This window comes from Rhinolophus hipposideros (assembly GCF_964194185.1).
Source record: "Rhinolophus hipposideros genome assembly, chromosome: 1".
NCBI lineage: Eukaryota > Metazoa > Chordata > Mammalia > Chiroptera > Rhinolophidae > Rhinolophus > Rhinolophus hipposideros.
Genome location: NC_138047.1, coordinates 63,167,272 through 63,183,484, shown reverse-complemented (window position 1 = coordinate 63,183,484; position 16,213 = coordinate 63,167,272). Strand labels below are relative to the sequence as shown.

Below are 16,213 nucleotides of genomic sequence, written 5' to 3'. Positions count from 1 at the left end.
TCAACTTCTCCCAGTTGGTTCTCCACAGTTTTCATGGGTGGTGTTTATCATTTGCAAGACTCTGATATATCAAATATTAATGATAGATGAAAAAGAGAATCTCAATCAGTGGGTTAGTCTGTCAAAGACCTGGCTCCAATTTGGGGGGGCATTAATTATAATAGAGAGTTAATATTTTTCCTGTAGAATTCCACATGCTTAATGTACTTTTGAAACACATGCACTTGGATGGAAGTCTCTTGTTTTAAATTGAACATCCTGTGTTTACCCTCATATCTTCTTGATATTCATGGATGCAGTGCACTACAAGCAGAAGTAAGAAAATAGACATGAAATTTTGACTACTTTGATAAATGGAAATTTTTAAGTCTTTGATGAAGAATTAATGGATTATTTTATTATCAAAAATATTGATCCCATAGGTGATGCATCTGAGTAGAAAACATTAACAGATGCTGAAATTTCCTGGTTGGTACAGAAAGAGGAAAAAATCTTAAGAGGAATGTAAGACAAATGTAAATGAATCTTATTTAAATCATTTGTGTGTTTGTCATTTTTAGAAAAGAAATGAATTAGGTAATTTTATAAAAATTAGGTAATTATAAAAATGTCGTATTTTTCTCTTTTAAATCACATGGTTATATAGAAGTTTATCTTAATATAAGACATTCTTATGTTATTAAATATATTTTCATCTTAACAACTCAAAGGCTATTTCATGATATTCTATTTTTGTTAAGTAATGCTAGTTCTCCAAAAGTGTGTGTGTGTTCCAAAAGTGAATTTAAAATTCCAAGAGGATTCATTGCCTGACAATTCTGATTTTTTATTTTTGTCATTTGTTGCTCATTAAAACGCCACTCGTGTTGATGACTGCCCAGGATTCTGAGAAGCAGTTAGCCTCCCAACTAGTGAAAGGCAAAAGCTAGTGGCCTGCACTTCTGTTTGCCCTTAACTATTCAATTCTCAGATATTGACCAATGGAACAAGGTAATTGAACAACTAGGTACACCATGTCCGGAATTCATGAAGAAATTGCAACCCACAGTAAGAAACTATGTGGAGAATCGGCCCAAGTATGCCGGACTCACCTTCCCCAAGCTCTTTCCAGATTCCCTCTTCCCAGCGGATTCTGAGCACAATAAACTCAAAGGTAAGCCCATCAGGGACAACTTGAGAACCAGTGTGTGGGTGGTGGATGAAATAAGCAAACCATCAAGACACCTGTCTTTAACTCCAACTACCTCAATTTAAGGAGAGGTATTTTTTAAAAGATCTTTCTTACAAAGTGTGAATGGCCAAGGATTGTAGAATTGTGTGGCTATTCAGAGGGAAGATTAATACTAAAGTGTGTGACAGTGATGTGGGTTAACTATTTCAGGGAGCTTATTTAGAATCTTAAAATTGTATGGCAGTGTAATAAAAAGGCCAATATAATATACATTGAAATCATTGTTTCAAATCTTTTTGTTACTTGGAAAATGTTTTCAACACAAGTTTTAATGTAAAATCTTGGAGGTGCAAGTGTCTGAGTTTTATTTGTATTTTAAGGATCGCTTAATCACCATTGTTTTTCTTTCACTTTACACGTGACAAATGAGATACCTACACATTTTATATTCAATATAAACACATTCATTAATAAATAATTTTCTACTACTGTGTTTGCACTTATTAATGTTAGTAACAAATCTTATAATAAAACTGGGATAATAATGTCTCAGTCATAGAACTGAAGACAAGGAATAATTTGGCAATGTATAAAGTATATAATAAATAATATTTTAATTTAGGACATTCCTGAGAAAGTAATTTTGAAACAAATTTGGTTTTTGCCCCTGGCCCTTAAAATCTGTGTGAAACTGGGCAAGTTATGTAATCTTTCTTTATCTTTTTTAACAAATGATGGTGGAAAATGTCAACCTTACAGAGTTGTTGGAAGGATTAATTGACTCGGTAATTTGTCAAGCACTTTGAATACAGCCTGGCTCACAGAAAATGCTCAATAACTGTTAGCTAAAAAAACTATTAATAAACCTAATAATTATAATTTAAAATGTATGTATACAATATCAAAAAGAGAAAAAGGACACATGCTTTGGAAATTTTACCCCAATTGTGTGGTGAACAATTAATTAATATAGAATTAACTTACAGACTTAATTTATAGCTGATATAGACTAAAATGAGACAGAGAAAGTAAAATGTGGTGCCTACTATTTCTCAGGATCTTGCCATCGCTCCAAACTTTCATCTGGTGGGTTATAAATGTGCAACATTGTTTTTGTGTTTGTGATACTTAATGCAAAATTGGGTTTCTTCCTTCAGCAGGCTCTCTGAATGGCAACAGACTAAATTATGACTAAATCTACCACTTTTTTTTTTATCAACACTGCCTATATACAGATTGAAGAAGAGCTAAGTAGGGAATTTATATCTTTATGATGCTAATTGACATGTCAGGCACAAGTAATCCCTTCTTCATATGTAGACACTTGTAGTGTAATGATACGAAGATGACAAATCCTGATTAAATTATTTGAGATAATGTCAGTACTTGTAGAAAAACTATGAAGTAAAACATCAACCATCCTTCAGAATATAATCCCAACTTCCTTGAGTTTATTTTTTGGCTTTTTAATTGAATCTGAACCTCTATGGTTGTATTATTTTCACAAATGATAAACTAGTTTACATATTTATAATTGTTTAATTACAATTTTAAGATAAAATGGCAAATTATAAAGAATTAGAGAAATAATCATAGGGAAAAATTTATTCTACTGTTACTAAAAAAAGAGCATAAGACATTTGAGCATAAGAGCATGAAAGTTGAGGATTGAAACCTTTTCCTCTTCCTCATTTATTTCCTACAGATAGTATTGATTATTGTTTCTTAGTGAGATGATTTGGTATTGCCTTTATGCATGCCTCTATTGATGAGGACCCCACCTCAACTCCCACCCTTTCTAAGAGGAGAAACATAGGTGGGTTTGATGGGAGAATCTGTGGGAGTGGGGTGCGTGAATCTGAGTATAAAATCAGTTTACAAATCAAAGAGATCTTTGAGCCAATACAGTAAATAAACACAGCCCTGTTGGGCCATTAGGGAATCACTGACAATGAAAACGATTAAACATTGAAAATGAACATGTAAGTATTTCAGTACTTTTGCTATTGCTGTGAGCTTCAGTGTGTCAGTTTGGAAGTAGCAGAAATCAAATCTCTAAAATCCCCATAAAAATGATTAATAAAAATAAAAAACAAATTAGTTTCCAGTCTAAATATAACTAGTGATTTTGGGGGATAAATATATAAATAAGTAATTAAATAAATATATAAAAAGTTTATGAATTAAAATGTAACAACACAAGAAAATACCACCATTTTGGATGTTTGAAAAAAATACATTGCTACATTTTATTATCAGAATTATTAAAAGATGCTTAAACAAGGCTAGAAGAGAATACTATATCAGTAAGAGTGATTGCCTCTATATGGTGGGGATGGTTGGTTTTTCCTGATTTTACATTTCATGTAATTTCTAAAATTTCTATAATTAACTCATATATCATTAATAATCAGAAAAATTGATAAAATAAATATTGGCACATATCCATGGCTTCAAACATATTGCCTTTTCCTAATGTAGCAAACCAATTTAGATTTTGTTCTCTTTAACGTGAAGTTTTACCATATATTTGGGACAAAGTGAATATTTTTGCCGTAAAATTTCAAATTAGTTTGGAACTGTATTTTATGTTGTTATATACATTTTTAGAGATTAAAAATTGAGTGTTCTTTAGCAATGTTATTAAATAAATTAATAACATATATATGGGGAGAGAGAGAGAGACAGAGAGAGAGAGAGAGACAGAGAGACAGAGAGACAGAGAGACAGAGAGAGAGAGGTGCTTGTTTTGTTGAGAAGGAGCAGATTTACACAAAAGGCATCATGATCTATGGATCATTCTGCAACTTCCTTTTTTCCCCCACTTAACAACACGTGCATGTGAGCACCTCATTCTTTTAAACTGCCAAATATAATTCGAAGATACCATAGCTCATTTAGTTGCCTACAGATGGAAATTTAGACTGTTTTAAATTTTCTTTATTCCATAGCCAATGCTGTGGTGAACATCGCTTTTGTACGCATTACATGAACATGTGTAATTGTTTCTCTAGGTTGTATACCTAAAGGGAACTGCTGAGTCATAAAGTATTCACATTTTAAAATTTAATGGATACTGCCAAATTTAGCCTCTAAAAAAATCTGCATCAATTTACATTCTCACAACATGAATGAAATTACCTGGTATTAGTGGATATTATATACCGCCTTTTATTTTTGCAAATCTGATGGATAAAAAATATTTCATTGTTTCATTTTGCATTTCCTAATCACTTGCCGAAGTTACCTGATGTTTGTAAGGAAGTTGCTAGTTAACCTTTGTATTCTTAATTTCCTGTCCCTCCAACCAATTTCCTTGCCAAACTCAAAATTTTGCTAATCGTTTTTCTCATTTATCGTTTCAGCCAGCCAAGCCAGGGACTTATTGTCAAAGATGCTAGTGATTGACCCAGCCAAAAGGATATCAGTGGACGACGCCTTACAGCATCCATACATCAATGTCTGGTATGACCCTGCAGAAGTGGAGGCGGTAAGGCATAGGCTTATTATCTTTTCCTTCCACAAACAAATCATAGTAACTGGATACTCAGTAATGAAAACTAAAAGACAATTAGAACCCAAAAGAACACACAAAGGACATTCATGAAATTCCTAAATCACAGAGTTCTTACTTCCCCTCTAAGAGTTATTTTCTTCTACCTATATTTTAAATGCATTTCTTTTCCAGGATTTCCTATGAGAGATGCTTATTTAGTTCAACACACCTTAGCTGCCCATGTAACACTGCCATTTGGTTTTGTAAAATTGTTAACTGTACCAGTGTCTTTTCCTTTATGTTTAATAATCAGCTTCTCCTGATGCAGACTAAATAGCAGAAAACATAACAGAGAATAAGTTACTTTCCTTGTATTTCCTCGACAAGATGTCTACCATTAGTAAAGTGTGATACTAAGAACATTTTAATTATAGAGCTTTTAACAGGCTGTTGGTGACTTTGTGAGGCCTTGCATGAATTAGATGAGAAAAATTGGGTATACCAATAAGGACATTATTTCAGGCTAATTCTAAATTGACTACCACGGTAAGATGTATCTACTTATTTTAAATCCAGACATAGTTTAAGAATCTTCTCAGAAGCATAACTCATTTATTTATTTATTTATAGTATTTTTCAGACATTTAATATCTCTTCTCCAATCATTTTCTTACATCTTTTCCCCTCATTTTCTCTGTGTTGAGTCAGGGCTGTGCAGTACAAATTGAGTGTTGTTGTTGCCCATGTGTGTTTTATAGGCCTCTTGATGGGAATGTCCTTTTGTCCCTCTTTTAAATGTTACTATCATCAGTGTTAACCTTTTCCCAAAAACATCAAAATCTCTTCAAATTCTTAGAATATGTGTGCTAAACGATCTCATTTTCTTTTACATAATATTTTCAAATTACTTTATTTGAATTTTTCTTAAGCGTCTACTTGAAATATTCCTTTTGTTTTCTTGTGTCCTTCTCTGTACACCGAGTTATTCTTGCTCAAGCACACTTTTGCTTTTTCAGCTTCCTTTCCTCTGCTTCGCTGTGTGCATGCTCGTGTCAGATGCTTGATTCAAACTGACATAATTCTTATCCTTTCATTCTTCATCGGAGTAGTGAGCTCTGATAGATGGGAGTGAGGATTAGGTAGCATCAAATTTTATAGACATACTATTAAAAAAGCTACTTTTCATAGTAACCCAATTCTTAAGCATTCAGAAATTTCAGAGCAAGCATTTCAGTGGTAAATGAGTCTCTCAGTTGTGGAAATGGGTGTACTGTCCTTAATGCATTTTCGTAAGATCTACTCTCCTGAGCAGTTTTATAATATGTTGAAATTTCAATTAGCTTCAAATTAATTTTCAGTCACTTGATTTGATTTTTCCAAATTAAAATCCCTAAAATTAAATATTTTCAAGTATAATGATAATGCTCTTAAAACTAAAACAATAATGTTCTTACAACTGAAAAATAGAATCTTTTCCAATCTCCCAATCTTGGGAAATACTTCCAAAGATGTTCTCAGAGTAGAATGCAATAGTGAAATAAGTAAGAGAAAATGTAATGTATATGTATATGAAAATTAAGTATAATAATTTTTTCTCTGATGATTTTCAATAAAATATTTTAGGTTATGTAGATAAAATTTTTAGACAACCGTGAATTATTTGAAATTGTTGCTTCTTGTTTATTTTGATGGATCAAATCATGTGGCATATTTATTTTTACTTACAGCTAATGTGATATGTATAGTTTGTTTTTAATGGATTGTGACCTAGAGTTTAATTGGACTCATAAAGTCCGCATTTGTAATTCACTTGTAATTATGTTGCCTATAAAAGAAATAGTTGTTTAGAATCTATAACAACATATTAATGAATAGTTTCCATGAGTTTTTAATTTTTTTGTAACTTTTCATGAAAAATTCCTTTGATGGATAAAAAGGTGAAATTTAGGGTCCTAAAATGGTTAGAATCTTTTTTCTTCACAATTTCTTTTCAATATTTATTTCAATTTTTCAACCATTTCAGGATTGTCATGTTGGGGCACGCACAGCAACAACACAAGGCAAATGAATTTTAGGGGAAAGATCTGATAGAGCCTGAAGGTTAAGGGGAAAGTTTCAGTTAATACATAGAACAAGCAAGTATTTAACATCTAGACTGGGATCATTGGTTACACAGGGTAAACATATTTTATATCTAGACATGTTACAGTGAATAGGTTGGAAACCTGATTCTTGGGCAAGGTTGGTTTATTACTCCACGAAATGCATCACAGAGGTCACGACTATTGCTAGGAGACAGACCATGAAGATACTGGAATAGTGGTTACTATGCTTTCTGCAATACCCTTAGAGTGAATGTCTTTGTTACTGCATGTGAATATATATTTAATGTGAAGTGACCTTTCTTTATAGACACATGGATGGAATCATATGTTTTCTGCCAAAACTGACAAATTTATTTTTCAAAATATCTTCCGATGTGTCTCTATAATCCAATTAAATGGAACTATGAAATAATCCGAATTTCCTTGATTGGAAGTCAATCAGGAGATCCAATCTTAAACAGCTTTTAAGTAACTCACATGATATTATAGAGGGAAGAAAATTCAAAGCTGGGAGGAAACAAAAATAAATTTCATTGGAAGAAAATAAAGCAAGTCTTTGGAGAGGGATAAAGGAGAAAGTGCAAGAGAAGGTGATGTCTTCAGGAAAAGTAGAAAGGAGAGTAGAGAAATGCTACTTGTACTAATCTATTGATCATACTACAAGCTTTCTTACCACATTTTACTAAAAGTGTGAAAAGCACCAAATGAAAAGGGAAGAACGTATGAATGCTGTCAGAACGGTAAGAGAGAAAATTATTCATGTAACCATGAAGTTGAGAATTTTAAAAATTGAATGTCAAGGATAATAGTGACCTATCTGTATAATAGTACATAAAGATTTTGAAGTTATAATGGCTCAAATTATTAGCAAGTTTTATTCAAATAATGTTCAGAGTAATAGAAGTGTGTGCTGCAAATAGAGTACAAAGGCCACCTTTAATGTCAATGCTGCTTCATAAAATTTTGGTATTTATCAGGAGGGCAAAGCTATCATGCACAAATGCAATTTATGGAGTGGTATGTATCTTCACAGGCGTGAAAGATGGGTTAGGTTTACGTTTCTGTTGTGCCACTTACCAGCTGGCCAAGTTTTTTAACCTTTCTGCCACTCAGTTTTCTTGACGAGCATAGGGGACAATCATACTTACTGCATAGTGTTCTTCTGAGAATTTAGAGTTAATTACATAAAGTGCTTAGTACAGTACTCGGCACGCAGAAAGTGTCATATAAACTGTTGTTATTCCTATTATTATTATTACTGTTGCTATTATGACTTTTCCACACAAAGCTTTGCTACCTTTTGATATACATATGTGGTAAACACCAGCTGGCCAAAACACTGCAGAAATATTCTACAGTATTTAAATTAAAAACATTGGAAGTCATCTAGAGAGTCCAATTCCACTAATTTAAACCAAAATTAAGACAAATGATATAGGTCATCAATCCACATTGTAAATATTGTTTTGAAACTAGGGGACATTCAGGGCTATTTGTGGGCATCAGTTTGAATATTTACCCTGTGCTCTGTTGAAGGGAAATAGTGAAGATCAGGTGCCTTGTTTCTTAACAGATTCTTGAGTTTAGAGACCCTGCTAGAGTAGAGCGTGGCTTTCACCCTGCAACCCTTGAGAGTAGGGGTATAGACATCTGTTAGGAGTATTTTCACAAGATAAGGCAGAATTGTTACCTATGTCTCAGGGCATATAAAAAGGTAAATTAAAGAGAACGTAAAATGTGACCATTTCTTTTTTACAGGTAGAACATGGCTTTATTTATTTATTTTTAATTAAAAACGTATTGAGGTGACATTGGTTAGTAACATTATATCGGTTTTAAGTGTAGAATTCTATAATACATCATCTATATATTGCATTGTGTGTTCCCCACCTAAAGCCAATTCTCCTTTCGTCACTGTATATTTGACCCCCACTATTCTCTTCTACCTCCTCCCTTCCCCTCTGGTAGCCACTAAACTGTTGTCTGTGTCTGAGTTTTTGTTTGTTGGTCTTTTTCATTTGTTGCTTTCAGTTTTATATCCACATATGGGTGAAATAATACGTTCTTGACTTATTTGCCTGACTTAATTGTGCTTAGCATAATAATCTCAGTTGTCACAAATGGCAGTATTTCATCTTTTCTCATTGCCTCGCAGGGATCTTTTCTATAGTTGTGACCCGTTCTTTAAAACACAGTTTAATTTCTCTCAGAAACTCCAGAACACGCTGAGAAAGTGCCTGTGTGCAGGAGCCTTACAAATGGCTTCTTCTGTAGTTGCTCTGCGTTGCTAGGTCGGGGAGAGGGAGCAAAAGGAGAGGGGGAGATGTTCTCAGTCACCAAACCAAAGTCCTCAGAACTCAAAGTAATCATCATAAGGAAGTCAATTAAAAACTTATGGGGCCAGAGAAGGACATTCTTTTATTCCTCAATTCATGACAAGAAGGAAGGATCACGACCTGAGGCTAGAACCGTTGTCTGGGGTGGGACTGGTGCTGGGGGGAGGCTCACAGCCAGCAGTGATCAGTCAGATCCGACGTTGTGGTGACGGCTCTGTCTCAGAGAGGCCCAGATGCAGTCCTAAATGGTCAGATTATTACTCTGGGAATCTGAACAGAAGGGCAGGTTGAACCAGTCAGGCTGCTGGTATCTAGGTTTTATTCTCCTGTGAGTGAGCCCTGGGTACTTGAAACCCAGAGGAAGGGGTGGCAAACAACACAGGACCTTCTGTGTGGCAGCCAATTCGAAGTTACAGGGGAGAATGCTAAAACAGAAGCTTGGACCATGGGGCTACTGCTGAGAAGAAGACAGAGGAGAGAGGATGGGAGTGTTTAAGTTGGGAATATAAATACACATGCCACCCTTATAGAGACCAAGTGAAAAGGTGTGACTAATCCAAATCGGTCCAGTTTGGGTAGAACATGATTAGGGAAGCAAGGCCAGTGCTGAGCTTGTTTATGATTTCTTAGTACCTACCTAATTCAAGATTAACTTGGGAATTGGGACAGGGCTGGGTGGGAATTTAAACTACCTGTACAGACGCCAAGTTAAACAACCTGGTCTTCATATTCCCAGTGAGAGTATAACTTGGGAAACAGAGTAACACATATATTAGTGCTGAAGTTCAATTAAAATAAATTCTTAGAAACTGTAAAACCGGAATAGTCAGTAATGGTAAACGTTTACTGTTTGTTTATAACATAAGGTAATTAATTGAGTCTTAAATGAATTATGTACTAGTTCATTACTTTAGACATTATGTTATTTTTTTCGCTGTGGTGAAAGAATTTATAGGAACAAGCTCTCCTGACTATATTAAGTTCTTTTATTGCAAGGCCATCATAGATTTCATGCCCTTTGAGCAGAGTTGCTATCTGACCTTATTTTAATCTTCTTGTCTGCTATTGTATATTATTGGTCATTACCAGAAAGAGCACATGGAAGGGATGACCAACCATGTGGAAATATGCATTATTTTCAATCTTCTTGTGACATAGATATGTACATTTTAATGTTGCCTATATCTGAAAATCTGTTCAAGGTAAATCTTAAAGGAGAGCTTAGAGATCATTGTACAATGGTTTTGTGCAACCGTTCAGCAAATATCAATCTTTAGAATATCAGCCCTACAATTGTGAGCAGCTACAGGGACATGGGACCACAAATCATGATGAGAAGAGTAGCTTAGGCCAGGCATGGGATCAGAAAGCATTGAGAGGAGAGTCAGAAGCCTGTGATCAGAGTAATGCAGGGTTCAGAGCTTGGCCTGAACCAACCCAAGTGAAAGCTGATGCAGATATGTGGACAAGTCAGATAGGGCAGGCAGATAAGACCAGTGCAGAAGAGAAATGTGGTCTAAGGTAGTCTGAGCAGATGTCACACGAAAGGGAATTTAAACAGCGGAAAAGCTAAGGATATTTTCTGACCGCAGTGCAAAAGTCAAGAGCAGATCGTCTTGGAACAACCCAGAAATTTGCAACCCAGAAATTAGCCACTACTAACCCTAGAGCAAAGAGATGGTTTACTATAGTCCAGGGATGGGTAGTGATAGCTTAGCTAGTGGAATCTGGGGTAACAGACACAGAAGAGATACCCCTGCTTCCGGAAGGAGGAATGGGGAGAAATGGCCTGGCTTCCCACTCCCTCATGTCCTAGTAGTGTCTCTCTCTCCTATTGGCTGAGACTAGCCCTAAGTCAGCTGATAGGGGAACCTGGGCAATGCAACCTGCAGGGGCCAGCCTCTAGATGCAGATCAGGTAAGGGAAGGGTGAGGGCTGTATCTGTGGGCAAACAGGCCCAGGGCTGCCACCCCCTCCCCATTTATTCTCTGCTTATTCATAGCTCTAAAATCTGCACTAAGTAAAACTGAAGTAACCCAGTGGTAAGCCACACTTACTCTGGAGAGGAGAAGGTTTTGGAGGTCACAACACATGCTCAGTGGCCTCACTGCGTAAAAGTATAGTAAACATTTCCCCTAATAACCCTGGTAACTATATCATTTCCTTAAGTATCTTGTGATTTCTTGCCAAGAAATCAATCTTGGCCAGCAAACACCAGTACTATGTCAATCTGATAGTCTTGGCATAAGAGTATGTCTCATGGGTTTTTAATTGAATGTGTGTACTTCCTTTCTTGTATATGTTGGTGTCACGTTTTCAGTTGTTTGTTATCTGGTTCCTGAGGAGCCTAGAGCTTGCTGAGCCCATGCTGGACAACATGTGCATGGGGGAATGAGGGAGTCAGCCATCTGCTTTCCTTTAGGTTGCTTAAATTCTACTCTTCTGCTATCAAGTAGGTAAAATACACTAAAAAAAAAAAAAAAAAAGACCTCTATCCATCTTTCTTCTCTCTCACCCCTTTGTTATTTCTTCCTTCTCTTTTAGCCTTTTCCCTTTTTTAATCCACCTCTACAGAGCTGTTTGCATAGGCTTTATTTGTTAACAGTTTAGTATTTATTCATTTTTCTGTAAATTTTTATTGAAACCAAACTATTTGTCTTATACTGACCTAGGTGCTGGTGATTCAGCAGTGAATTTAAAAATGAAAAGTAAGGTCGTGGCTTTCATTGGTCTTGGTGGATTTTCATTCAGTTAATAGCTAATGGAAATTATTATTGATTGGGAATTTTGTAACTTGTCATCTCTGGTTGATAAGTTAAGTTTTCCAATGTAGATTGTCTATTTTATTTGACTCTTTAACTTGTTTATTGTATAATTTTCTGAATGTAAGAAGAATCTGTAATAAGTTGTCTCTCTCAATGTTACTTATAACTAAATTGCAATGACTATCTTTTATCCTCTAACCAGATTTCATCAATTTCTTTCAATTAACAAATTATGATCATCTATCTCTAGCTATGATTAAAAAACAAAAAACAAAACTGTTTGGCTTTGAATATAAATCCATATCCTGATCAGGTTTTAGTGGCTAACATGCATAGATTATTATTAGATAATCAGAGAACTCTCAAGTTTGCATGCTAAGTAATGGAGAGACTTCGTTTATAGTTTAAAGATTCACCTATAAATATATTGCCTATCTGGGGCATTCAAGCAAAATTCAAGCGATTGAAGGTGAGGGGGGAATTATTCTCATTCTCTACTTGTAATTCTTTTGAATATATTTTTATAGTAAAAGCTAATATTATTTGATTATATCATGTGTTAACTTGCTCTATTAAACCTACTTCATGTATAAGTTATTGTTTGTCTTATTTTTGTTTTATTAACTATGGCTTAGTCACTGTCTTCCACTGAATTCTCTTGAGTCCGTAAGTTCCAAAACAATCTGGTAGAAAATAAATAGGCGTATAAATAGGTTCAATTGTAAATGTATTAAATACATTGTGCTAAACTCAGAAGGTACCTAAATTTAGGAATAAGAAAAAATAGGAGCTATGAATATGAATTTGATGCATCTAATATTTAAACAGTTCATCAGTAGTTGCCCACTTTTTGGTAATAAACCACTGAATAAATTGTGTATGTGCTTACTTCAAATATTTTATAATCTGATGAGTCTGAGTTTAACGGTGTTATGTTAAACATGAAGTAGCTAGAAGAGATGATTTAAATGAGTTATAAATTAAAACAGCTCTCTGTATAGGCTGTCTCTCTCCCGTTGAGATGAAAGGGGATTAAAGTCTTTGTAATTGACATTTCCCTTTGGTGAATAATAGCAAAAGGTTACAACATGTCCTTATCTTAAGAGAGCTTCTGAATATACTTATTCTGAATATACTTATTTCAATCTGAAATTCAGAAACTACTGTTTATGTTTTCTGATTTCCCTTACAGGATACAGATACATGCTTAAAACAGTTAATAGATGTTATTTTTTGTTTGTCTTTAATGTGCCTGAGAAAGAAGCCAGTCTGGATATGAAATTTATTATGTAAAATTTAATAGTAACTCTCAAACTGTAGAAAAGACCTTTTAAATATTTCAATAAACAGAACCCACAACATTTGAGTTATTTAAGATTTTTTTGTAGTAATCTGAAAATTTTGATTGAGGAAGAAAAATTCTTTTTCACCAAAATAATAAGAAACTGTTTTCTCTTAACATTTGATGGATAAAAAGCCTCCATTGCTTTTCATTAAAAGAAAAAAGACTGCATGCGTGGTGCTTTGTCTCTGAGTATGTACGACCTGGGATTTTACTAGTGCGGTTATTACTAGTTTGCTTCTTGATGTTACAGAGGTAAATCTGCTTTTAGCAAGGAAAAAAAAAATCTCGTTTATTTTTCTTTAGATCCTCTCAATCATTTCCCGTTCCTTGGATTTAAATTAGAAAGCTTATAGTTTTTTTTTTCTTATCTGCAACTAGATATGTGATAAAACACATAAATTGAGTTTTCTCAGGACAATCATATGTGGAGCTTTCATAAAAGGAATTATTTTGAAAAAGATTTCTCAAATTGTTTCTATCAAACAAAAATTATACGTAGTTTCACAAGTAGGACAAACTACCCCATTTCAGAGCGAGGAAAAGAACAGTTAACAATAGTACCTGAGTATTTAATGTTAGTGATCTCATTCCATTGTATGTTAATAGCATTTACTATGTGTTTTAAATTTTTCAAAATCAGTCTAAATATTTCCCAAGTGCCCATTACTGGTCTGGTCTATAATCTGTGTGCAGGTCATGGCTGACCTTTTATTGTCCAGAGTTGGGAAGATGAAGAGGTTACTGAGGTGAAACATCATTATTCTCTTCTCTCTATTCTGAAATTGCCATCATTTAAATTCTGTTTTTCAGGCTAAATGTTCCTATGAATTCTTTTAAGTATAATTTGTTCTGCTCACATGGAGTTAATAAACTGGCTGAATCTCTCTCTCAGCTGTTCCCTCCATCTGTCCTGACACAAGGACTGCCTCTTTGAGTCTTATGATTTCTTATTATTACAGCATGCATCATGCTGTGAAAAAGCTAGTGCGACACCCTGGCAGGAGTAATTTGAGAAATAGTTTAGTGCCATCTATCTGTCATGGAAGACCTTTTTAGTATGGAGGTGAACTCTAAGTAGGTTTGTTAATTCAGAATGTATATAAATTTAGAAATATGTAGGAAGAAGCATGCACTACAATGGATATGAATTTGATGCACTCTAATTGCGTGTTAAATTTTAGAAAGAGCAATTCATATTTTGTGATTCTCATTTGCTTGGTGAAAGTCAAATCAGTGTCTCTAATTCCTAATATCTGCCATTTGTGGAATTGTAAATTTCCATCTGTTCATGCTAAATATTCTTTCAGCAGCAAAATGTGAGCAATTTACTAATTGCTTTCCAGAGAAAATATAACGTACATTACATTTCCTATGCCCAGTGCCTCAGCTGTTAAAGTGAAGATATCTTTTGAATCATATTGGGATTGTTTTGATGCCATGTATTATGTTGTTGGGAGCTTGTCAAAATGTTTGTTGTAGATAGATTTAGCCACCTGCTTTTAGTGGCCCCTCTTGCTACATGACTTACAAGAATATGTACTTCACTAAAAAAAAATTGTATCTAATTTTAGCAAGTTGTACTGAAGAAAACCTTTTTTCTTGATTTCAGATCATTGGAATAGTCAGAATCCATTAAACATATAAGGTTCTTGAATGTCTGAGCTGGACCAATTGAATAGTTCATTCTCAGGAGATAACTGTTTTGCTATCTGGTAGAGTCTGTGTTCAGGTTTTTCTTTTCATATATTACCTTGAGCCCTTTAGACAGTGAATATTAATCTCTTAAGTAGATCACTGAAGGAGAAGTCTTTTTAAAAAAGGTGGGGAGGGAACAGAAATTATTATTCTAGAACATTCCACATTTGGTGCTCTCTGAAAGATTGAGTTATGATGTCCTGTCAAGTTCTTCCAAATTTATGATTTTTTTTCTTTTGTCCTAATTGACCTCTTAGATACTTTGAGATCCACCTATTTAATTCAAGGGAATAGGAATTTGTGAGAGTGTATTTTATTTTCTTGGTATTTTTATCCTGGGAAGAGATTATCTAATTGTGGCATCAGTCTACGATGTCACAAAGTAGTGTAATCTATACATTGTGGAAGAAAAAAACAAACAAGCATCTTTTAGAGCTTCTTCTAAGAGGTAAGCAAAGAAGTCAATGTCAGAAATTGTGAAGTGTCCTGTCAATGAAAACTTACCGAATTTTATAGTAAGAGAATAATAAAAAGAGGGGGGAACGAACAGGAGTAGATCAGGAGAGAGAATCTCTGTTAGACAGCTTTGCCTTGAGATAGAGGTCATAAAAATGGCTAACTCTAGGAAACATTAATTATTTGGTAATTTGCATTCCTGTTTCTTTTCTCTACCTGCAGTGTTGCTAAAATAATCAAACTATACTGTTCCCTCTCCACAAGTTTTTGTCTGTCATAAAAGAATCTCCTCTAAACTACTGTGTATATAAATTCAAGGGCAGCTCGAAGGCACTCTTACCCAGCCTCCTATCATGAGTGTTTTCAGTATAGAACCTTTACTGATAAAAAAACTGATACTGCTCTGCAGAGGTGGTGATGTTTTCTGCAAGGCCCACATGTTAATTATTATATATAAACCCGTTCATTTTAAGGCCACTTCCATTCTATTCCCAGCAGTAATGTTATTTGGTAGGTAGCTCTGTTTAAGTTTCTAAATCTGCTCTGGTTTTCTACTTAAGATGTTTTTCTTTGCTCTATCTCTACCAGATTCAATGAGGTTGGGTTGCATGATGAACTTTTTAGTTGTATAGACCCCCTTTTATTTTAAATCTCAAAATATACAGATGCCCATCCTGAGCAATTTAACATAATAAATGCTTCTTTCTTCCGTGTGTGGTGCTGAACACTGTAGGAGAGCTAAAGATGCATTTCCCTGCCCTTTAGAACTCATAGTCTAGCACTAAGCTTTCTTATCCTGAGATTCACTAACCCCTAGAGGTTCCTTGTATGGGCTTCTAAGGGC

At 34.6% G+C, this 16,213-nt stretch overlaps 1 protein-coding gene across 13 annotated transcripts in view; it reads left to right on the top strand.

Moving 5' to 3' along the window:
- Positions 1–16,213, top strand: part of MAPK10 (mitogen-activated protein kinase 10) — a 296,217-nt gene that overhangs the window by 234,474 nt on the left and 45,530 nt on the right. For all 13 annotated transcript variants that reach the window (XM_081040519.1, XM_081040513.1, XM_081040510.1 and 10 more), the window contains 2 exons: positions 971–1,153; positions 4,537–4,661. In XM_081040519.1, coding sequence (XP_080896645.1) covers positions 971–1,153; positions 4,537–4,661 — 308 coding nt within the window. The remainder of the gene's footprint in view (positions 1–970; positions 1,154–4,536; positions 4,662–16,213) is intronic.